Source organism: Corvus hawaiiensis, chromosome 10 (assembly GCF_020740725.1).
Source record: "Corvus hawaiiensis isolate bCorHaw1 chromosome 10, bCorHaw1.pri.cur, whole genome shotgun sequence".
NCBI classification, from domain to species: domain Eukaryota; kingdom Metazoa; phylum Chordata; class Aves; order Passeriformes; family Corvidae; genus Corvus; species Corvus hawaiiensis.
The window spans coordinates 21,395,889-21,417,434 of record NC_063222.1 but is presented as its reverse complement, the minus strand read 5'-3'; the positions used below and the strand labels follow the sequence as shown (position 1 = coordinate 21,417,434).

The 21,546-nt window shown below is 39.3% G+C and overlaps 1 protein-coding gene and 1 long non-coding RNA gene across 14 annotated transcripts in view; both read right to left on the bottom strand.

Annotated features, from left to right (window-relative positions):
• The window catches only part of PEX5L (peroxisomal biogenesis factor 5 like), a 108,166-nt gene extending 93,385 nt beyond the window's left edge, over nucleotides 1–14,781 (bottom strand). For 11 of the 13 annotated variants that reach the window (XM_048314830.1, XM_048314834.1, XM_048314837.1 and 8 more), the window contains exon 1: nucleotides 13,663–14,042. In XM_048314830.1, the coding sequence (XP_048170787.1) occupies nucleotides 13,663–13,683 (21 nt within the window). In that variant the 5' untranslated portion in view covers nucleotides 13,684–14,042. Of the gene's footprint in view, nucleotides 1–13,662; nucleotides 14,043–14,449; nucleotides 14,517–14,700 lie in introns of those variants that run through there. The other 2 variants (XM_048314827.1, XM_048314826.1) reach the window with 2 other exon arrangements.
• Nucleotides 851–13,638, bottom strand: LOC125331010. The gene is made up of 2 exons (XR_007205816.1): nucleotides 5,452–13,638; nucleotides 851–963 (listed from the first exon to the last, which is right to left on the bottom strand). It is a non-coding gene; the product is annotated as an uncharacterized LOC125331010 (long non-coding RNA).
• Nucleotides 14,782–21,546: the final 6,765 nt, after the last annotated feature.

Genomic DNA, 21,546 nt, shown 5'->3' with positions numbered 1-21,546 from the left:
ATTTTTATAAGACTAAAACATTGCCTTAGTAATTAAAGTGCTCTCCATAACTGGATGAGCATTTGCTTCTATATGTTTTAATACACCTGGAGAACATCCTATAACAATGAAAGTGCTTTTATTCCTGTGTTACTGATAGAAACCAGAAGCACAGTGACAGTAAGTGCCTTGGACAGTAAGTCCAAGTTCCTATAGAAAATCTGTGGCAATGGCCAAGCAGGAAGTTAACTCCAGATCCCTCTGTAGTTCTGCCATAACCATTGGAGGTTACTCATGGACCCAGGCAGTTACTGGACAGAACCTGCATGTGCCACATACAAACGGAGTGTAAACAGTTATAAATCCTCAGAGTTTAGCCTGCTTCTGTACCTCGTTTCTCTGTGTTTACAGAATGAAGATATCCCTTTCTAGGCTACTTTGAGGCAAGGAATAATGCTTCTGACTGTGAAAGAGTCTTAATAAAATTCTGACTGCGCTGAAATTAATGGTATCTTTATCACTGATTTCACTAGAACTGGGATTTCAGGATTTCACTGGATGGGCAGTAGATAAATATTGAGCAGCATCTTTGTAAATGAATCTTGCAGTATATAAGTAGTTGCTGCCATGGTTCTCTGCCGGTGCTAAGTAATAATAATAAGGTGACAGAACAGAAATCTGCAATGGATTTCCTTTGGAAACTATGCTTCTCATATTTCAGAAATTATTTTGCTGTCAATAAACACAAATTCTGAGGGACTGCACAAAACTAATGCTGCAGAGAAACAAATGGTAACCAGATACACTAAATAACTGCTTCTCCTCTTAGTTAGTGAGAACCTGTAAACAAAAATCAGAGCAGAATTAAATGTAATGTTTGTAACATATTTATTTTTCCTTTATGAAAATGATTTGAGGAGAAAAAAATCACAAGTGCAGTTGAACTCTTAAGCAGTGATTCTGTTCCTTTCCAAGACATGTCAGCTATAAAGAATCAAAAAAACCCGTGAAAAAATTTAGAAAGAAAATTGTGTTTGACTAGTAAATCTAGAGTATTTTTCAAGTATCTGCAGTTCTTTGATACATGTGTATTTAATTGTCACAGCTGAAGTGGGAATGATAGTTCAGACATCATCTCTATGGTTTCAAAATATAACAGACACCAGAATGTGTTATGTAAGTTTTTACCTGCAGATGAGTGTAAATGTTTCTACTGTACTCCTTGCAGACTGCTGTCCAAAATAATGTGCAGTTGATGAAACTACTTTCTTGTCTGAAATGCTAGATGAGACTTTAATTTGTAGAACTCTTTGTTTTAGCAAGAAAGACCAGAAATCAAAGACAGCCTGCTGGCAGTGATATACTGAAAGCACCATGAAGACATCAAACTCATCATAGTTGAAAAATAATGTTGATTGTTTATTGTGTATTAGTGCAAGCCAAGAATTCTATTTCCTTGTTAAGAGAGCTGTATAAAAGTCGCTAAAAACCTTACTAGTCCTTTGTTTTGTATTTGCAGATATGGGAACACTCTGTACATAGGTTTTAGCCTTTTGCTAAACTCAGGTTTGATATTTGTGGTCTCTCTAGTCTGTGTCTATCTTGTCTGGTTGGCCACATCAGTAATATCTGCTCTCAAATTCGGCAAATGACACACAGGATGGAACTTGAGCATGTCTGTGTGCAAAAAGGAATAGTAAGTACTTGCTTGTAAAGTCACAAAAAAATTGCTTTGCTTGGTGCTTAGCAAATATACAGAATCTATATGCAACAACCTGAATACACAGTTTTTCTGTGATGATTAATGAGTCTGAGTTAATTATCTGGAATTTTATTTGCAATTTTATTTCTGGTATTTGTCAATGACAACTTGATAAAAAGGTAGTAAAATTTGGTTTCTCTTTGACAACAATAAAACACTTTGGAAATAAACATTCATTTTTTGTGCAATGGCAGGGAAAAGTACTTATTCCCTTGCTCAGTAAATTTAGTGATATGCTTTTGCATATCTTTGCCTAGCCAATACCCAGTGATCTCACCTATTTGGAAAGTCTTTTGCTGGTGTGATTCTTGAAATTCTAAGATCTGAGTAGCAGAGTACACTACAGCATAGAACTGATTATGACCAAGAGCTGCAAGGCTGTAATGATATTATCAGATTGTGATGGAGTGTTCAGGGACATCTGTCTCCCTGATACATTGTGGGATGCAAATCACAGATATAAGATGGGACAGGAACCCCAGAAATCAGATCCTGAAATACTTTTATGAGCCTAAATCAATTCAGAAATAATCTTCTGACTCATTACAGGGACAGAGCACTGACTCTAAGATGTGGCTTTATGATCCCTTCCAAAAGAACAGTCCAAAGTGAGTTCAGTAGTTTTCCTGACTAGGACTGCAAAACAGAAAACTGAGTTCCCTTATTTAAGACCACATGCTCTAAATAATAACCAATGCATTTGTTTTTGGAGCTTAGGAGAGAAAAGTGAGCCAGTGGTAATTGAAAAAAAGCTTAGTCCTGGCTCATCTGATGTCAGGGAAAATATCTCTGCTGGTTCTGATGGGTTCTATTTTACATCCTTATGCACACAAAATTTGGTTATTATTGAAATAAATTTAAGCCTCCTGTTACACAATGTTGACACAGCTGGTGATTTCCAGCCCCCGGTGCCCACCTGCAGGAACATGAATAAGAGTGAAAGGCTTCGATGTCTCTAACATGAAACATTGAGTTTAGCTGTATGGGAGAAATACATTTCCTCTGATTATGAAGGTTTTATACGAAGCAAAACCATGAGTTCAGATGAGTGGGAGACTTGATAAGAAAGCTGGCAGAGAGAATATTCAAACTTTAGAGCTCAGGTCGACTCAAAATGATGTCTTGGACTAGGCAAAGTGGCACTAATTTGTCACTGCCTGTGTGGGTCTCTTAACAGGAGGTTAGTCACACTGTGAAGACAGTCAAGCCTCCACAGCTGTAACAGGAAGATTTTTGACTTCTCAAAGTTGAGTATTTTGGTCTTTCTGAACAGGAGTTGGGGTGTGTTTCTGCTGAAGTCAGAGAAATTTGAGAAGGCAACTTCAGAAGATGACTTTGAAGAGGCCACTGAGAGGGGACCTCGCTCATTTGCACAAATATCTAAAGAGATGGGGCCAAGAGGATGGACCAGGTCTTCTTGGTGGTGCCGAACAATCAAACAGGAGGCAACTGAAGCACAGGAAGTTCCACCTGAACATGAGAAAGAACTTCACTGTGCAGTGACTGAGCACTGGGACAGATTGACCAGAGAGGGTGTGGAGTCTCCCTCACTGGATATACCCCGAAAGCATCAGGACACAATCCCGTACCCTGTGCTCTGGATGACCCTGCTGGAGCTGGGAAGTGAGACCAGATGATCTACTGTGGCCCCTTCCCACCTGAACCATTCCATGATTCTGTTAAGACAAGGAAGGTGCTGTTCCTGGGTTACTGAGGTTCAATCTTCTGGTCTCATAGGCAGCATGTCATACCAAATCTCTCAGAAACTGTGTTTCATCTTTAAAGTAATTTGTTCTTTTGCTTCCACTATTCCAGTTGGAAGGCTATTGGAAGTCTTGATTGCTCTAATGATCAGAAACTTTCTTCTAATTTCCAACCTAAATTTATTCACAGCTGGTTAATATCCATTTGTTTCTGTGCCAGTTTTGTTCTTAGCTAATTTAGGTTTTTCCATATCTGGTGTTTATCTCCCTGATGCATTTACATACTGTGATTATGGTCCTGCTGAGCTGTCATTCTGCTCAATGAAATAAGCCAAAATCTTTTGGTCTTTTCTTGTAAGATAGACTTTGCCTTCTCCTTGATCATCCTTCTTTGGACCTGTTTCCATGCCTCTCTTCTGTAAAAGATTCTCAACTGAAAATCTGCTACGGGCATTGTCAACTGGCACTGATATTTTCCTGACTATTCTGGAAAAAACTCTTCTAAAACTAGAACTGCATCTGTCTTTTTTATGGATGTATTTTATCGACAACTTATAGTCATTATGTATGTGCAAGTTGTTCTTCTCAGTAATTTCTATATTATAGTCCATGTCTTACGGTAGGTTTTTTGTTATTGATGATCAGCACTATACTGTAGTGTTAAATGAAATAATATTTTTATTGTTGATCCTCTGTATAGTGACCAAAACTCAGCAGTACTGAATCTTTCCCAATATTGACAATGTTTTCCAGCACTGAGTAATCAACAAATGTAGTCACCATTTTCCTGTTTCTGCTACATTTATGGATGAAACATCACAAACAACCACTTCCAACAGTGATCCACAAAAACCTTCCCTATTAAACTTTCCTCAGGCTGACAGTCCTTCCTTTAATGCTCTATTTTTCATTCCCCCATGAATGAGTTTCCTGCCCTCTTTACAGATTTACTACTATTCTTTACTTTCTCCAGCTTCACTAATAATTTCTTTTGTAACACCATAACAAATGCTTACCAAAGGTCATATAGATCAAGTCAGTTATACCTCCCTTGCCTAAAACCCCGTTATGATAACAGAAAATGCTGTCAAGTTAGTTGGACATTATGTTCTCCTGATAAATTCAAATAGCATTTCTTTCTTTCTTTTTTTTTTTCTTTGTCTAGGTATGTGTAGTTTTCCTTGAAGTCTGTTCCATAAAACCTTGGAGATTATGGATAGCCATATGGATATCCGGGCTGTTAGCTGTCTTACAACTTTTCTCACCTTATCTTAAATCTCATATATTTTCTGTTGTTCTGTTCAGATTCATAACAAGAATATATTTTCTTGTTATGAATAAGAAAATATAACATATTTTATACCAAGTCTCCATTTAATATAACACATTTGTAATAGCTGAAGAATTCAAATCCTCTTAAACATTTTGGGTTTGCACCATAAATTAGGTTATCCATACTACAGATGCCACTTTGAGTATGTTTTGCTCCCCTCCCCCTTTTCCATCAGATAACCAAAAAACTTCCAATGATTAATATACTTCTAAGATCTAAATAAGCTTTACTTTAGGCACCTTATACTTTTTCCTTCTGCCTATGAGAAACTATCTCCATTCCCTGTGTATTCTCCCTTCTCTGTGTTAAGGCATAACCTTAACAATTTAACAATTGAAAATATTCGTTCTGAAGCTTCTTATAGAATTTTTGCCCATTTTCTTCGGGTCCAGGTTCTTAACATGACCAACACCTTTGGTTTTCTGTCTTCCCTGAACAGCATGTAATCTTTTATCGTGAGTGCTCCAGGGATTACTGCTCTTTCACTATTTCCATGTAGTATCTAGCTGTCTTCTAATAATTCAGATTTCTTTTGTTTGCACAGGTTCAGGCAATTCTATGCATCCCTTCCAGCTGTATATAACTTGCCATGTTGTGTGCATTACCTGGATTGAGTAGAGTGGTAATATTAACGACGTTTTCTACTGTTCAGAACAAAACCAGCAGTCACTTACTTCCTAGTTTCCATTCCTTAGCACTGTTTTCTCTGTTGTACATCCTAATTTTCCCTCTTTCTTTTATCTATCACTCTTCCTTGTGTTCCTTTTTCAAAGCCTTCTTAAAATTGTCCTGGTTCTTGAAAGGAGTGTTAGACAACATATAGCAGAAGATGAAAGATCTCATGTGCATCTCAAGCCTGCAACTGGAAAATTATATTCCTTGTTAAACTTCCATGAATGACAACAGAAATAACCTGTCACTTTGATGAGACACATGTCAAGCTGTATTTTTTATTTCATTAATCACTTCTGTCACATTTCTGTCATTACTCCTATGACAATGGTGTCCAAGATCATATTGAAGACTAAGGCCATCTTCTACCTAGCATAAATAAAATGAATCTGTTCTTTTGTGTAAAACATGATTTTTTTTTTCAGATATTCCTATTAAGATTTTAAGAGGCTCTGACAGATTACTATCATATAAAAATGTGATGTTTACTCTCAGTTTTACATAATACTCAGAAGTACTCAAGAAGCTTCTATTTACTGTGGTCTTTGTTTATTCCTATATTAATATTAGCAAAATTGACCATAGGAAACTCTGTGAAGTTAAACTCTAATATTCAGCATTACTTATCAAGAAATATATTTCTGTATTTCAGAGTAGACTTAAATGGGCAACTATGTCCCCTCAACTGATTTTTAATTAACAATGAATAAGAGTTCCTGGACCTTTTACTGATACGCCTACTAGTCAGAAAATGCTGAATTTGAAAATGTATTTTGTGACTGCTTTCCTGCCCCTATCCAGGAAATGCTGTATTCACTACTTGACACTGTAGCTTTGGAACCTGACTGGTGACGTTGGGAAGACAGAAATTAATGTGAAAAAGGCTTGGAAGCAAATTACTCTGTTTTTTACATCAGTGTAATTTCCAATTAGATTCACTGATGTAAAGGTTAAGTTACAGCTGGCTCTAATCTTGTTAAGACAAATTTTAAAGTTTGTTTCCTCAGCTTTTGAAAACTATTAAGGTCTATAAAGCCAAATGATTGATAGTAAATGCATGTCAAAATAATTCTGAAGGTCTCATTTCTAAATGTCAGTGGACAAGAGCATCTGAATTTCTTTTATGTATCTCCTAACAGCAAATGAAGTCTTAATGTAATCAAGAATGGTAATTTGTCTTAATTCATTGCACAGTACTTTTCTTATCACACACGCTTTTGTTGTTCTAAATGCATAGGTGCTACTTTGTTCCAAATGCATATTTTATTGAAAAATGCTGTCCAAAGGTATTGGTAAATTGTATTCAACACCTGTATCGGGATAAGAGGTATAAAAAGGAAATTCTATGAAATGAACAGTTCAAGTTACCAGAAGACAGTAGACTGCTCTAAGACAAGTGAACATGAAGCATTAGTGTGTTCCATATTTTACAGAGAAACTCACAAAGACTTTAGTGTGGCTCTTTTCCTGTAGGGATTGCCAAAATAGAGAAGCATGTGAGAAAAGTGGGTTTATGGGCATAGGTCTACCTTGCAAATGTTGTAGATAAAACTCAGGTGTTTTTTTTAAACCTGGCTACTTCTCTTCTCGTGGCAGTCCCCTATTGTTTCCTAATCTTCATACAGTTTGTGAAGAGGGAGCTCTGCTGGTAACCAAATTTTTCACCATCAGTTCACTTCCTTCTACTTGTGGCAGCGAGTAGACCTTGGCTGTGGAACATTTTTGTTTTGTGACCAAGTGCTGCTGAGAGGGGACTCGACCCCTGTTGCAGGCAGCAGTCATGGCCCGGGCGAGTTGGGTGCCCTGCCGTGGGCAGCAGGAAGGAAAACACAGCACAAATGTGGCAGGAGGCAAAACGTTTCATGAAAGCCTTCAAACTCGAGCAAGGAGGAGAAAATCAACAAACAGGACAATGAGAGGCAAAGCAGTGGCAAATCTGAGTGTCATGACAGGCAATGGAGAAGTAGAGGAAGAAAACTTAATGCTTACATCTACTATGCCAACCTACAGAAGTTCAGGACAACCCGTTTTTTGAGAGGAACTGCAGTAATGCTGACACATGACTAATCGTGCAAAGTTTGGGAAAATCACCTTCGGGGGCTACCATTAAACTTTGGGTTGTGATTTGCATTTCTGGGCATGGGTAAACTGATGAGACATGGATTTTTTTTTCCATTGTGTATAATGAGTTTCACTTACTTGATATTTTAGAATTTATTTAAATGCAAATAAACCACTGGAAGTAAAACTCATGTACCAATGACTCAGAACTTCAAGAGCCTGAGAGCAGAGCAATGAAATATCAGACTGTTTATAATAATTCTAACCTGGTAGAAAAATTTGCTGAATACAGTCTTTATGATCCTTAGGCATTTTATTAGTAGTATTACTGGACAATGATGAAAATCCACAGCTACAGAAAGTCACCTCCTAGTTTACATGCCATGACACTGATTTGGAAGGCAAGTGTTTCTCTCAGTTTTGCAGGATCACCTATTTCTGAAATAGACTGTGCAAAATTAGATTCTGTGACACAAACAACTAGTACGTACTTTGTGCACTGGGTAGATTCATTCTAAGTAGTATTTCAATGTTTTTACCTTTTTCGTGTTTAACTTTTGCAAAAAGAGTAGCAAATTAAGCTGGATAGATGATTTTAAATGGACCTGGTTTGTACATCAACACCTTTTTTTTTTAAAGCTTACTTAGATACAAGACTATTATAAATTACAAAACATCCTACAGCCAAGTTATGAGACTGCATTTCCTAAAGTCTAAATTTCCATATGCGTTATTTTTTCCATCCTTTCATGCCCCTTGTCCTATTTGGACAATTCCTCCTGATCCACCTGGTGGACTTTATCTGAACTTTTTATCCTCCTCCTTTGCATAGTAAATTGTGACAATAGTGGTAGATTAAAAAAAGAAAGTACAGCATGATTCTTGAGTAAACAGTGCCTCTTTGGTGAAAGTTATATACTGGGTTTAGACTAACATTTATATTAATATATGACAGAGACTACACTAAGGACTGTTGTTTTTCTATGTTTTGAATGAATTTAATTACAGAATAGAGGGATGGATCCTTATCTAGTTAGTAAAAGTTCTTCCTAATTTACATCCAGTAAAAATATAGCATAAGCCAAGAATTTCTGAGCCTTTGCAAGATTTTCCACTAGGCTCTTGTAAAACTGCCTAACAGCTTCATGGAACACTTCTCTCTACCAGCATTGCAAATGCTCACAATTTTTACAGTTTCTGTCTGTGCCTTCGCCAAACACAATTTATCATCTACTTTCTTTGAATGAACTTCATTCTATGAAAGTGAGCTCATTATTTTTACCTTTTTTTCAATTTATAAGCAGTCCATAATCTGATGTTCAAAACTTGGTAGAGCTGCTACTAAAATACTGGAAAATACCAAGGCAAAATAGACAACATACCACCATAAACACTGCCCTAGTATTGTGAGTACTTTTAGAAAAGAGTTGTAATAATAAAATATTATCAGTTTATCATAATGGAATTTTAGCTAGGCTAGGAGTTATGAATCATAGACACCACTAAAGATCAGTTAGGATTCCAGCCATGTGCCCAGATTTTTAAAATTTTGTAGCTTAAAGTTATTAAGTTTATGTTGACATTACAGCTGAGAGGAGATTCAATTTAGCATTGAATTCAATTTTACGTTGTGCATATTCTTTGTAGACCATTTTATTAATGTAAAAATGAACATTACTTTCTTTTTTTATTCACAACTGTTTAATTGCTTCGGGGTTATTTATTTTAGGTAGCAGTGTATCCAACACTGTATTTTTAATAGGTTACCAAGTAAACCAAAATGGGATTCGCATCTGCAGTTAATCGTGAGACTGTTCTGCTTCCCTTTTCTCAGCGAGTTAGTGTGTCTTAAATGCCAAGAAATCAGTATAAAAATGTCTTTTATAAAATATTTAGCAGTGCTTTTCAGGCCCACCAAAACATGTGAAGCCCTTGAGGTTCCACCTTGCAGGAATTTTCATGTATACATACTTATTTTTTTGCAGACCCACTATGATCATACAGGTATGTGTTTGACAACTGAAATCTTACTGAAACGTGAATGATTAATATGGATTATTTCATGTAAATACAAAGTACCAATGGTAGAATGTTAAATATCACAACACAAAAATTAAGGGCATGAAGCTGATTGCCTATGCAATCAAAAGTTTAGGAGACAAACTATCTGATCTGGAACTTGGCCAAGGCATCGTGACTAACAAACCTGCTCCTGCAAAAAAGTGCCAGAGTAACTTTGATACCCCTGTGTGGTCAAGATTTGTGCTTTGTCTAAATTAAGACATCTCGAAACACAACACTACCATATGTAAAATCCCATGCCAACATTTGGCAAAGCACTTGCTCTGCTCAAGCATTTGTGCTGGGGAAAGCAGACTAAATACAGCATCAGGGCAAACAGTTTTGAAAGCATTTATTTTGAATTTCATAGGAAGTCAAATGCTGTGCAAATCCCATTCTGTGATTGAAATTTGCCCCCTGTTCATTTATAGAACTTTCATAAAAGTCAACAGGAGGTCTGGCACCAGGTCTACAATATACTGTAAAAACCTTAAAACATCTTATAGTTGGTTGTTAAAATGACAGACATTTTAGAGCAGTGATTGGGGGTTGAATGTTCTGCTTCCATCTGGTCTGCTACTGTTCTGTTGTAGATGGAAAACAGCACACAGGATTGCACACATTATCCTAAGAGACAAACACTCTCTTTCACCTGTACAGTTTAGCTTTTAGACTTGGCTCTTCTGCCTCATCTGTGAATCCCAGGGTGTGCTCCTGTCTCCATCAGGTTCCATCCAGTCAGAGCCTACATTTACTGAATTAAACAGGACTTCTTACATAACTGAGGTTGTACATTTGTAGACAAACAGCCCATGCATCTCATCTGAAGCTCTCTTGCTCATGCAAAAGCCTCACCCCTGGGGCTCAGGAGGCAGCTGGAGCCTCAGGACCCACGGCAGTCCCTGCTCTGCTTCGCGCGGTCACTGCGCAAACCGAACTGGTCGGTAAACAGAGCAAAATCAAATGCTAAAGCTCATTATGATGGTGAAATAGCCTGGAAAGAGCTCCCGTGGCACTGGACCTCTCTGCATCCTAGTGCTGGTTGTGGTGCTGGCTCTCTGGAAGGCCACTTCACCTCTTTCCTGGTGTTCTACCTGAAAGCGTGGGGTGCACAAGTATCACAAAAGCAAATCCTACAGAAAGGCACCTGGGAATGTGGAGGCAGGACATAGCTTCCTTCGATATCTTTTTTAACTGCCTTTGGTATTTCGGCTTAGGACCTCTCTAGTATTTCTGTGTTGTGAGGCTTCATTTAGAAAATAGTAAGAAGAAAATCTAAACCTAGGTCTTTGGAATAAACAAGGTGATTTTCTGATTTTTGGGAAAAAAGACCCCAACAAACCTAATCTGTACTATAAACAAAATATTACGAAGAGATGTGCACATTATGGCCTGATGTAATAAAGTAGTTTCAGTGCTGGACTTCAGCAGATCTTAAATGCAAAGTATATTTAATCTACTTGTACAATTTATTGAGCTTAGTCAGAAATTCCCCACTGAAGCTGATAAGGATTGATGCCTCTCCAAGAGAGGTAAACTCCCAATCTCTGTAATTATGCTTATTACCTTGTTACAGTTGTTAGGTTTCTCCCATTTTAGAAGTATTCCAAGAATTAGCTGAGTTACAGCAGCTTATTAGTGAAACATGGGCTCTGCAAACATCTTTTAAAATAAATGAACTACGGAATTTATTCTGCAGATTTCACTTTTACATCTGAGAACAGAACAGTAGGAAAAAGGGAAATGATTACTGGAATTCTAAGTCAGATCCTACATTTGATCCCAATAACTTCAGAAGAACAATTGCTTTAAAGAGTGTAGTATCAGGCATTATATCTTGGCCCATCATTTTGCATTTGGATGTAGCCAGGTAGTGTAGTTTACCCAGCTAAACATTACACCTTCTCTTCAAGAACCGTAAATTCTATTAAGGGCTCAGTGCCTTAAAAATGAGATTATTTTTGCTTAGGAGTCCAGGGTGCTGACTTATGTGTCTGACTTTATCCACCCAAATTGGGATGGGTTTATTGTTCATCTTATTTTAGATTAACAGGTAATGCAAACAGTTCTCCCTAAATTAGTACAAGTCTTACAAAAAGTCTTGGGATAGTAAGAAAGGACCTGTAATGCCTAAAATAGGCCAACATTTTTCTTAGCATGAGGTTTGATACCGTATTTGTATGGTAACTTAGCTTATGTTCCAACACGGTTTAATAAACATTACAGTAGGTCATTTCATTGCAAAGAAATAAGCGTTTTATTGTCTTTGTCTGACTCATTTAAAGGCTCTAATTAAGGATATACTAAACATGAAAATCTCTCCTAAGGCTTTAGGCTTTGTAGATGTTATCTGAAGCTCATTAATGCTTCCTGTTAGGATAAAAATATATTTAAAAGTTTGGATTATGAACTCAGGTGGGCTTTTGTTTTTAACAATTACAAGTGTAGTCAACAGGAACAGTATTTTTACTTCAGCAAGCCTTTTAAGAGAATTTGGTTAGAATTTAACTATATTTGGGCTAGAAAAATAAAATTATTTTGAAATAAAAAATTTATAGGACACCAGTCACAATATATTTGCATGCTTTGACCTTATTTCCTATTGCAAGTTTGATTTCAATCTTTTGATGACTCAGAAAATTTACAATGCTGTGAGACACCTCAAGATTCCATTAAGTTTCCTTTTATAAAGTGTTGTACGTTTGTTGAAACCTTGCAATATGTAACTCACAGCAAAGAACTTCTGCTTTCTTAAGGATGTAAATACCTACTTGGCAATGTCCAATTCAGTAGCATTAGTTTCAGGACTGATTTTGTGTTTTAACCTTATTATCAGAAACAAACAGTAACATGCATATTCCCTCCATTGATTCACCTCTTGTTAAACCTGTTTGCTCTCAATTACAAGCGGTATTATGACACATTATTTATCACTGCTGCGATCAGGTAACACAAACATGAAAGAGTAACTGGTATCATTCAGCTCTGGAAGGTAGTGCTGAATCAGAGTCCTCTCTTAACTCATGTATATCGTGCACAACCCTGGCTCTGACACTGCCTGATGTCCCCGATGACCATTCAGTCAGTATTTAAATGCTGTGCAGTCACACCAAACATAAGTGGTCAGCTCGCACCTCCTAAGGCTGCAATTCCTCTCTAAACAGCCTCAGTGCTAACAACACCACATCAAGGCTGCTGCCACTGTACGTGATAAAAACATTTGATCGTTCCTGGCAATGAACACAAAGCCAGACTGGGTCCAAAGCAAAAGAACAAATCTGGGAGATCGGTGTAAACCTTTACTCCACTTTGATACTTCCTCCTTCTTCAAAACAGACTTGGCTTTCCAAGGAAGAGCCATGTGAAGGAGAGCGGGAGTCAAGGTTAAAGCCACCAGGTCCAAGGCAGTAGAATGTTTTTATGGAGGAGGGGTGTATTCTGCCAAGGCGATGTAGATCAGTAGGATCATGAGACAAGATTTCTGCCTAAAATCTTGAAGTCTCTTTGCCATGTGTTTGAATTCATTCTACAAAGTCATTCCGTGGCTTAGCAAAATCAATCCTCATCCCGCGTCGGGAGGGAAGAATAGAAATCCATCACCTTTAAACACAACACACTGAGCAAATCGACAGTTTGAGTGTGGTGTGAAACCTTTGCAGATTTTGCAAAGCAAGTGCTCTGTCTTTTCCCTTATTGTTTGCCCTTCACTTGACATACAGGAAGAGATGCATCAAGAGGATGGCAGGAGACATGTGTCACTTAAAGCATGCCGTAACAATGTTTGCCCTGGAATACTCCCTTGAATCTGTTTGAACAAGCAGGCATCATACACGGAAAAATACACAGAGAACTTCACCTAGTTACAAAGTTGACAGAACCCCTTTGCCATCCTCCCCCTTGAGCAGCGCCAGCCGCAGGCACGCTGCTCGCTTTGGCCCTGAGCTGAAATGCCACGGTCACACTGTACCAGGTCACTTGTTGCACAGTGTCAGGGTGGCATCTCCCCTCCGCTCAACCCACCGAAACTTCCCAGAGCCACGTTTCAGCGGAGCCCGCTCCGAGCTCGCCGTGTGCCGCCTGCAGCCGCTTACCTGCATGTGTCCCTGGTACATCCTGCCGTGGCTGCTCAGCTGCCCCTCAGGCCGGCAGGTCGGCTGTGCGCTGCGCTGGGGGCACTTCTCCCGGCCCCTCGACTACAAGAAAGAAAAAAAAAAGGGAAAAAAAAAAAAAGAAAAAAAAAAAAAGAAAAAAAAAAAAAAGCCTAACCCTGAACGAGCTATTTTTGGCTAAAGCTCCGTTTGTCCTGGCAGCTCCTGCACTGGTTTCAGTAACCCAGAGCTGTTTTCCGCCCTCCTCTTGTCTCGCGCCTCCCTGCCTCTGTTTCCCCCTGCGAGGCGGTGCTGGCACTGCCCAGGAGCCGCTGCTCGGGGGTGCTGGGCAGGCGGGCGGACCCGGGCAGGGCTGCGGGGCGGCCGGGCGGGGAGAGCCGCGGGGCGGAGCGGGGCCGCCGCTGCTGCCGGGCCTCGCCCGCCCGCCCGCGCCGCGCCTCGTCCCGCTGCAGCCGCCCCGGCCTGGCGGCCCCGGCCCCGGCCGCCCTCCCCCGCCTCCCGCCGGCAGCCCCGGCCTCCTTCCCTCCCCCCTTCCCTCCTCCTCCTTCCTTCTCTCCTCCCTTCTTCCCTCCCTCCCTCCCTCCGCAGGGGGAGCGCGCAGCATCCAGGGAACGCGCGGAGCCCCGCGGCCACCGGGCGGAGCCCGCCGGGGTCCCGCTGGAGCCGCGGTCCGCCAGCCCCACCGCCCCGCCAGGGCTGGCGGCTCCCACTGCCGACATTAAAAGAAAAAAAAAAAAAAATACAAAACATCACGGAAAACAAGCCATACTAAGCATAACAGCAAAAAATCGGAGCGTCCCGGAGCCAGGTGGCACAGGGAGCCTCCGGCGGGTCGCGAGTTTCGCCTCCCCGCGTGGAAGCGGAGGGGGCACGCAGGGAGCGGCTCCGCGCGCGGGCGCATCCCGGGAATGTCGCTGCCTGCGGAGCGGGGAGCGGCAGCGCCGCGCTCCCGGCCCTGCCCCGCCGCTCCCGCGGCCGCAATTAACCGGGTTTCGGCAAAAGGATCGGCCCGGGCCCTACCTTGTGCTCTGCCTATGAAGAGCGAACGTGATCTGTTGTAATTCTCAGAAAATATCAGGAGACTCTTGTTCTGGCTTGGTAGTATCGCTTGGTAGCGTTTTTCAACGCTTGCCAAAGACACTGTTATATAGGCAAAAATCTGGCACTGGCCCGTGCGTGCAAATTCTGACCTTGTAAACTGGCACGACAGGCCTGGCTGAATCCTGCAGGAGACACTTGCATCATCTTGGATCCAGTTATTTTCTCTACTTCACCTCAAACCTTAAACTCTGAATCTGCTAAAAGGAGCAGATTTTTCAATTTCATCGTAAATTTCTGTCCTACCCAGTGTATCTATATTCAGTAGCACAGAAAACCTCCAGCGCCTGGAATTTGCTAGATTGTGTAACTTCTTGGCGTTGAGCTCTCAAGTTTTACTATTAAACTACACAAAACTTTATGATGCTTTTGATACACCAGAACAATCTAACCTTAAGCATGCTCCTGTACTAGAACAGTGCAAAATAAATTTCTTATTCCTGAAACCAGCACATTTGTATCATCACAGCTCTCATTTCAGCTGACTAAATAAACCTTTTTGAAGTGTTCCCATTCAGCTAAAAAATGGATTTTTGCAGAACATGAGTTCGTAAAGTCGTCAGTGATGGCACAAGCAAAATCTATCCAATTATTTTTTTCATTTAAGCTTAAGAGTTTTATCTTTTAGATAGCAAAAGTGACAGTTCTCTTAAATCCAGTAAATACGTATCCAGCTCACTGAGATTTTCAGAGCAGCCAAGGAGTTTTGCCATGTATTGGTGATAAAAGGAAATAAGAAATGAATATTTTTTGTCTAAATCCCTTAAGCAGCTTTGAGAACCTCAATTAAGAGCTGATAAGCTTAAAATACTTCTTTGGGATTGTCCATACATGTTAGACATATATTACTGTAAAACTTCACAAAAGGTGACTGCACTTAGATAGGTGAAAATATCAGATTTAAATTATCATGGTTTCACTTAAAATACAGAATATGGAGTATAGGTTTTTCAGATGTAAATATTTGGCTGGCTTTTTCCTCAATTTAGAAGTTGAGGTCTAGGTAAAAAAAAAACAAGTTGTATTTAAACTTGGAGCCCTTTGTGTCTTTGCTGTTTCTTGAGATTTATTAGACTCTTTAGCTTTAGTAATCTTGAAGGTGCAGTTTTTCACTCTAGCTAGAGTAGATCCAGAGCATCCATCCCTGTAGCTCTGTGCAGGTTTTCTATAGTAGCTGAATGTTTCTAAGGCACTTGAAAATACATTTTTCTTATTGCTTTTTTTGTTGTTATTGTTGTTTTAAGTCTGAGGCTCTTGTGATTTTCTCAGGGGGAAGCTGGGGAAAATTTGTCAATGCCAGTGTGTAGCAATATCTCCATTTTCTAAACCTAAGCATTTGCATCTTGATTTAAATTTTTCCTACAGGGTATGAAAAAGCACACTTATAGTAGAAGAGCTGTTAGTTTAGGAATGGTTATTCATGCTGTGTTATTTATAAGTGAGGGACAAACATTGGTAGAATTCATCAAGATCCCCGTGCTAGAGATTGATAGTATAGTGTGTTACAGGCATTTTTCCTAACGCATCTGAAGCATTCGTTGCACAATTTGTTGATGCAGTGGCATATTGATGTCACATTTTGGCAGGATCTGAGTGATCCAGTAAAGCCAGATAGATCCAGCTTTTGCCTTTTCCCTTAGCGGGGCCTAAATCTCTTGGCACTGGTCAGTGAGAAAGTTGGCAAAGCAGCAGTCGGTGCAGAGGAGGGATGGAGGGAGATGTGTGCAGGGACAGAGGGCTGGCAGGGGCACCTGCTTGAGGGGCTGTTCTTCAAATACAGTTGAGTCCAAGCCACACTCACAGGTCTGTGCTTTCCACAGGTGTCAACTCTGCCTTTGCTCTCGCTCTTCACAAGGAGAAGGCTCAGTGAGATTGTTTCTCTCTCCATCTAGTCCTAATCTGGAAACAGTGCATGATCCTTTTTGCTCAGTTGTAGTGCAATTTAAAAAATGCAGTGATGGGTGGCACAGAAAGCATTAATGTGTAATTCTGTACGATACATATAAAGGCAAGTTCTTTACAGATTAGAAACTGGTGAGTGCTGGGATTCATGATCTTTGTGACTCTGCTCTGTTTATGAATGTGAAAATCTGTTTTGTTACAGGGCATTGTGGTCCCTTTTGGTCTATCTGTGTGGCTGCATTAATATTTGAACCAGTGATGTCTGTGTGCTACGAGCTCTCTAACCTTTGTTGTTTGTTATGGCAAAAATGGAAAAAATCATGGCAGAAACTATGAAAGTCACAATGTTTGTTAAGGAAAAGAAAAGTCACCATATGGCTCAACAGATTTTAATTAATATTAAATTGCCAGGGAAATTTTGAAGGAAGTCAAATAAAAATCCTTTATTTTACAAATAAATGCTCCGATTTTGTTTTTGAATACATTTGTGGGGCAATTGGGACTATTAGGAAGCCTGAAGACAGTAATGGGAGTGCAGAGGCATTCTCAGAAATACAAAGTTCACAAGCTCATTTTGGAGAAGCTGGCAGCTACCTAGCTACTGTCAAAACCCTGACACTTAACTACCCCTGGGGGATGGTAGATATTTCACTCCTTTAAGCCTTACTGATATTTATGTCATCCTGTAAACTTAAAGAAACAGTCTTAAATCACTGACTGTGAAACTGCATGAGGCAATTTATATAGATTCCAAGTTAACAACAGTTATTCTAACATTCTTCATGAACATAGTGATTGGAATGACAGGGTCTGTGGTTTCCATAACGAGAAACCACATGGCAAGGGTCAGTCATGATTTTTATTAGGAAAATCTTGCACTGGTAAACAGGCCTGCACACTCCATGTAGAAAAGTGAAGATATCCTCAATGTGTTGTGTGCAACAAAGTGTTCAGTGGAAGAGTTTTAAATGCAAATTGAGGGGGATGAGTTGTAGCATTGGAGGCAGCCATAGCCTGTGATGTGCTTTATTCTTACAGCTTTGGAACTGAGACTTGGAGGGGCCGCTTTGGGGAACTTGTGCCTCTGAATGCCCAGCAAGTTTTATCCATCACTCAAGGGTGCATCTCAGATGTCTCTGAATCTCTGGGTGTTTCTCATGTGTGACAACAGATTGTGTTGCCAGCATCCACCAATAACACATTTGGTCATAAAGATACAGATTTGCTGCTTTGTTCAGTAACAGATTAATGTTCTGGTGCATATATGTTGTATAAAACATCATTCTATTAGCTCATGTAACCATGGGGATAAGTAGTTTGCATACATGGAAACTCTTTGTGTTCTTTTATGCCTAGTGCCTATATTTTATTAAGAAATAGATATTTACAAACATAATTACTAGTAAATATTTTCTTTAATGCTATTTTTTGCTAACTGAGAATAATTGGCCTAATTTGCGAAAACATGGAGCTGATTAAAGATTAACCACTGAAAATAACCTAGCTTATTCTTAGACTCAAGTGAGGTGCAAAAACTGTCAAAATTAATATAGCAATAGTGTTAAACTTTATCAATAACATACAATTAGGATTTGTAATATTGTTAGTTCTGACAGATTCTAATTACACTTTATGCTTTGTTTTCTAGTGGCAGTTATAAGGTATGACTGGTACAACCACACATTAGTGAAAGTGCTAATTATATTATGTATGTTTACACATTCCTTTCCCATGCTAATGTGCTTATATGTGTTTAGGGAGTACATATAAAGAAGGTTTTTGGGATTCTTTACATGATTTAATGAATAATAAATTTGAACAAGACACAATCAAAATTAATTTTAAAAAGCTAAAAAATTTTGCTAATGATGCATATACAATGTTCAATTAAAAAGACTCGCTGTAGAAACCACCAGTCACAGTAACAAATGGCAATTAGATTGTAACTAGTGCGAGTGGAATACTAACAGTATAATTCTTCATTATGTTGGAGTCACACCAGTTTTATTCTTCTGTAACTCTGTGTCTGTTAGTAAATACCAGCCTAGAACTTGTCAGCAGAATGAAGAATGTAATAGATTATAACCAGCATAATTACAAACTCCCAGTCCTGTTTCAGTTGGAGTTTGGAATGTTTCCAGAGAGGGAGACTCGATGCCCTCCCTGTGCAGCCTGCCCAGTGCTCTGCACCCTCAATAGGAAGTTCTTCCTCATGTAGAGGTGAAAGTTCTTGTGGTTTATTTTATAGGCGGTCTGTGCCACTCCTGCCCATATCTGAAATAAGTGCTTTGCAGGAATTGTGACTTCCTTGGGAAAAGTGAGCTCTGAGTCGGTTTGCACTGAGCTCACCTTTCCCACTTGCAACGAGCTCAGCAAGAGCTGCTGCTGCAATGTGCAGCTGCTGAGAGAGGATACAAGCCATGATCGTAGACTAACACATCATCCACATCAAATCATCAGACCAGAAGAACAGGAAATTGCCTCCCAGTAGGTCTGTCCTGCCTTCACCTCGTGTGGTTGTGTTTCTTAGCACCATAGTTACTGTTGTTTGTCCAGCCACACAGTCAGTTCCTAGCACAGGAGGTTTTGTTTGCAGAGGAGCTGGTTTGGATGTGCAGTGACACTGTTCTCCAGACAAAAATGCCTCATACAGAAAGGATCATCTGCCAGTGTAGATAAAGAAAAGAGGAGATAGCATGTCTTTCCACTCTCACCTGATTGCAGATCCCAAGAAAGCTGCATGTAAATGGCCAAATGGCCACTGCTCTTAAGTTTTCCTGAATTTGGACCCTGGTATGTGTCTGCTGAAGTCAACACAAACCTTTTGCTGACTGCATTGAAACAGAGTGTATGGATAAGGGCCTCATCTATACAAGTGCTGCAGGTTTGTAAACCAACCATTCCTCATTTATGAAGTAGAAAAAAGTTTCATAGAAGATTTAGAATCTCCAGGGATGCACTGATACTGCAGTTGCTGTGATTGCAGTGTAGCACAAATGTATTGGGGTTGATTCTGCAGCCCCTTTTGAAAGTCTTAGAATGTGGAAAGCCCACAACCCCACAGATAATCAGCTCCAGTTCTTAACTATCCTACTATTTGAGTTTTTACTATTGACCTTACTTAAACATGCGTTGATGACGCTTATGCCCTTTTTTCTATTTACTTTAGACAAAATTGATGTGAAGAAGGATATATTCCATTTTATTTTGTAGCTGCTCTGTACACATTTAAAAAAAAAATATTGCATCTTCCTGTAATTTTCTCTTTTGTAAAAGATTAAGCAATGCCACTTTCTTAAACCTTGTCCCACAGGTTGGTTTTTCTAAGTCTTGATCATCTTTTTTGTTACTTTTCTTAGACTGGCTTACTTTAGTAATGACCCAAGCTGGACAAGTACCAGAAGAAACTCTTCATGTGTGTTACATGCAGTATTTCTGTTTCTATGTCCCTCCATGAGGTATTGCAATACCAGGACACTGTTGAGTAGTGTTAAGCTTGTTATCCTGTTACCTTTGGTGATGCTACTGAGTCATTTTCTCAGCGACTGTGTTTTTTGTGGTGGATTAGTCCTCCCTAACTTCAGAATGTTAATGCTGTACTTAACCACTTGTATCCTACTTCTTCACAACAATTTCTCCACTTTACCCAGATGCTTTTATATTTTGAGCACATCCTCATCTTATTCTCTTGAGGTTTTTCTAGATTTATGTTCCCTGCAAATTTAACTAATATGTCTTCTATTCCTTTAGCCAAATAATTAATCAAAATATGCTGAATTATATGCTGGAATGCCACTGAGGAAAACCCTGTAGTTTGACAGTGAATCATCAGTAACTGTTTTCTGAGTAGAGCTAAGCAATCATTTAAGTGGGATTTTTCTAGGCTATGTTTCTCCCCAGCTTTTTATGACTATATTGTAAAGTTCTTATTAAATATACCTGTTGTGTTTTGCCTGCCTGTAATACCTGTGGCAGTATTGTACAGAAAAATCAGTCTCCATTGCTAATTACACCTCCCCTTATTTTCATCTAGATATTATAATTATTTCCTTGTTGCTGACAGTATTTCTGCTGTAACTAGAAGTAAGCTTCCTAGCTCTTTTCTCCCCTATTTTTAATGCTAAGCACTGTGTTTGTACCTGTTCATGAGTTCTGTTTAATGCTTCTGAGATTGCTTCTATCTATGCTCAGAGTGTCGGAGGATGAATTTGAGCAGGTGGAGTATTCTGAAGACAACTAACTTGCCTAAATACTTTCAAGCTGGTGTTTTCCCATTACTGGTGTTAGGTCTGTTATGCTTCCAATCACACTAGACCATCTTAGGTAATTGAAATCTCTTTTTTTTTTCAGATACCAGTAGTATTTTAACTTCATATAGCTCGCTGGAAGTTACAAAATGTATTTTAGAGGCTGGATAAGTATGCAGGCATTTATCTACTTCAAGCTCCTGATGTCTGTGGCCGGATGGATGGCAGTATCCAGCCTGGCTGTGATTTACAGCTAGCTTTGGTGTATCTGCACTGCATTGCCATTGCATCAGTAAACAAATAAATTTATCCTAAAGTAGGAAAAATTGCTTAGATAGAAATCTTCCTTATAGAGTTCGTGAAAGTCTGGCTTAAATGGTTTAGTATTGCTAAAAATGTTTTTGCTGTACTAGTACCTAAAACATGCTGGACCTGAAATGAAAGGAAGATTTGAAAGGATTTTCTTCTGATCATTTTTTTCTTGGTTACAAAAATTCTCTCCAGATCTCAAAGTGAAAATTTGATTCTTTAATCAGACTTTATCCACTAGTGATTGCTGGTGATACAGATGAGACATAGTCCTCTTACCATATTAACTGCTTCACTGTTTGTTGTACTT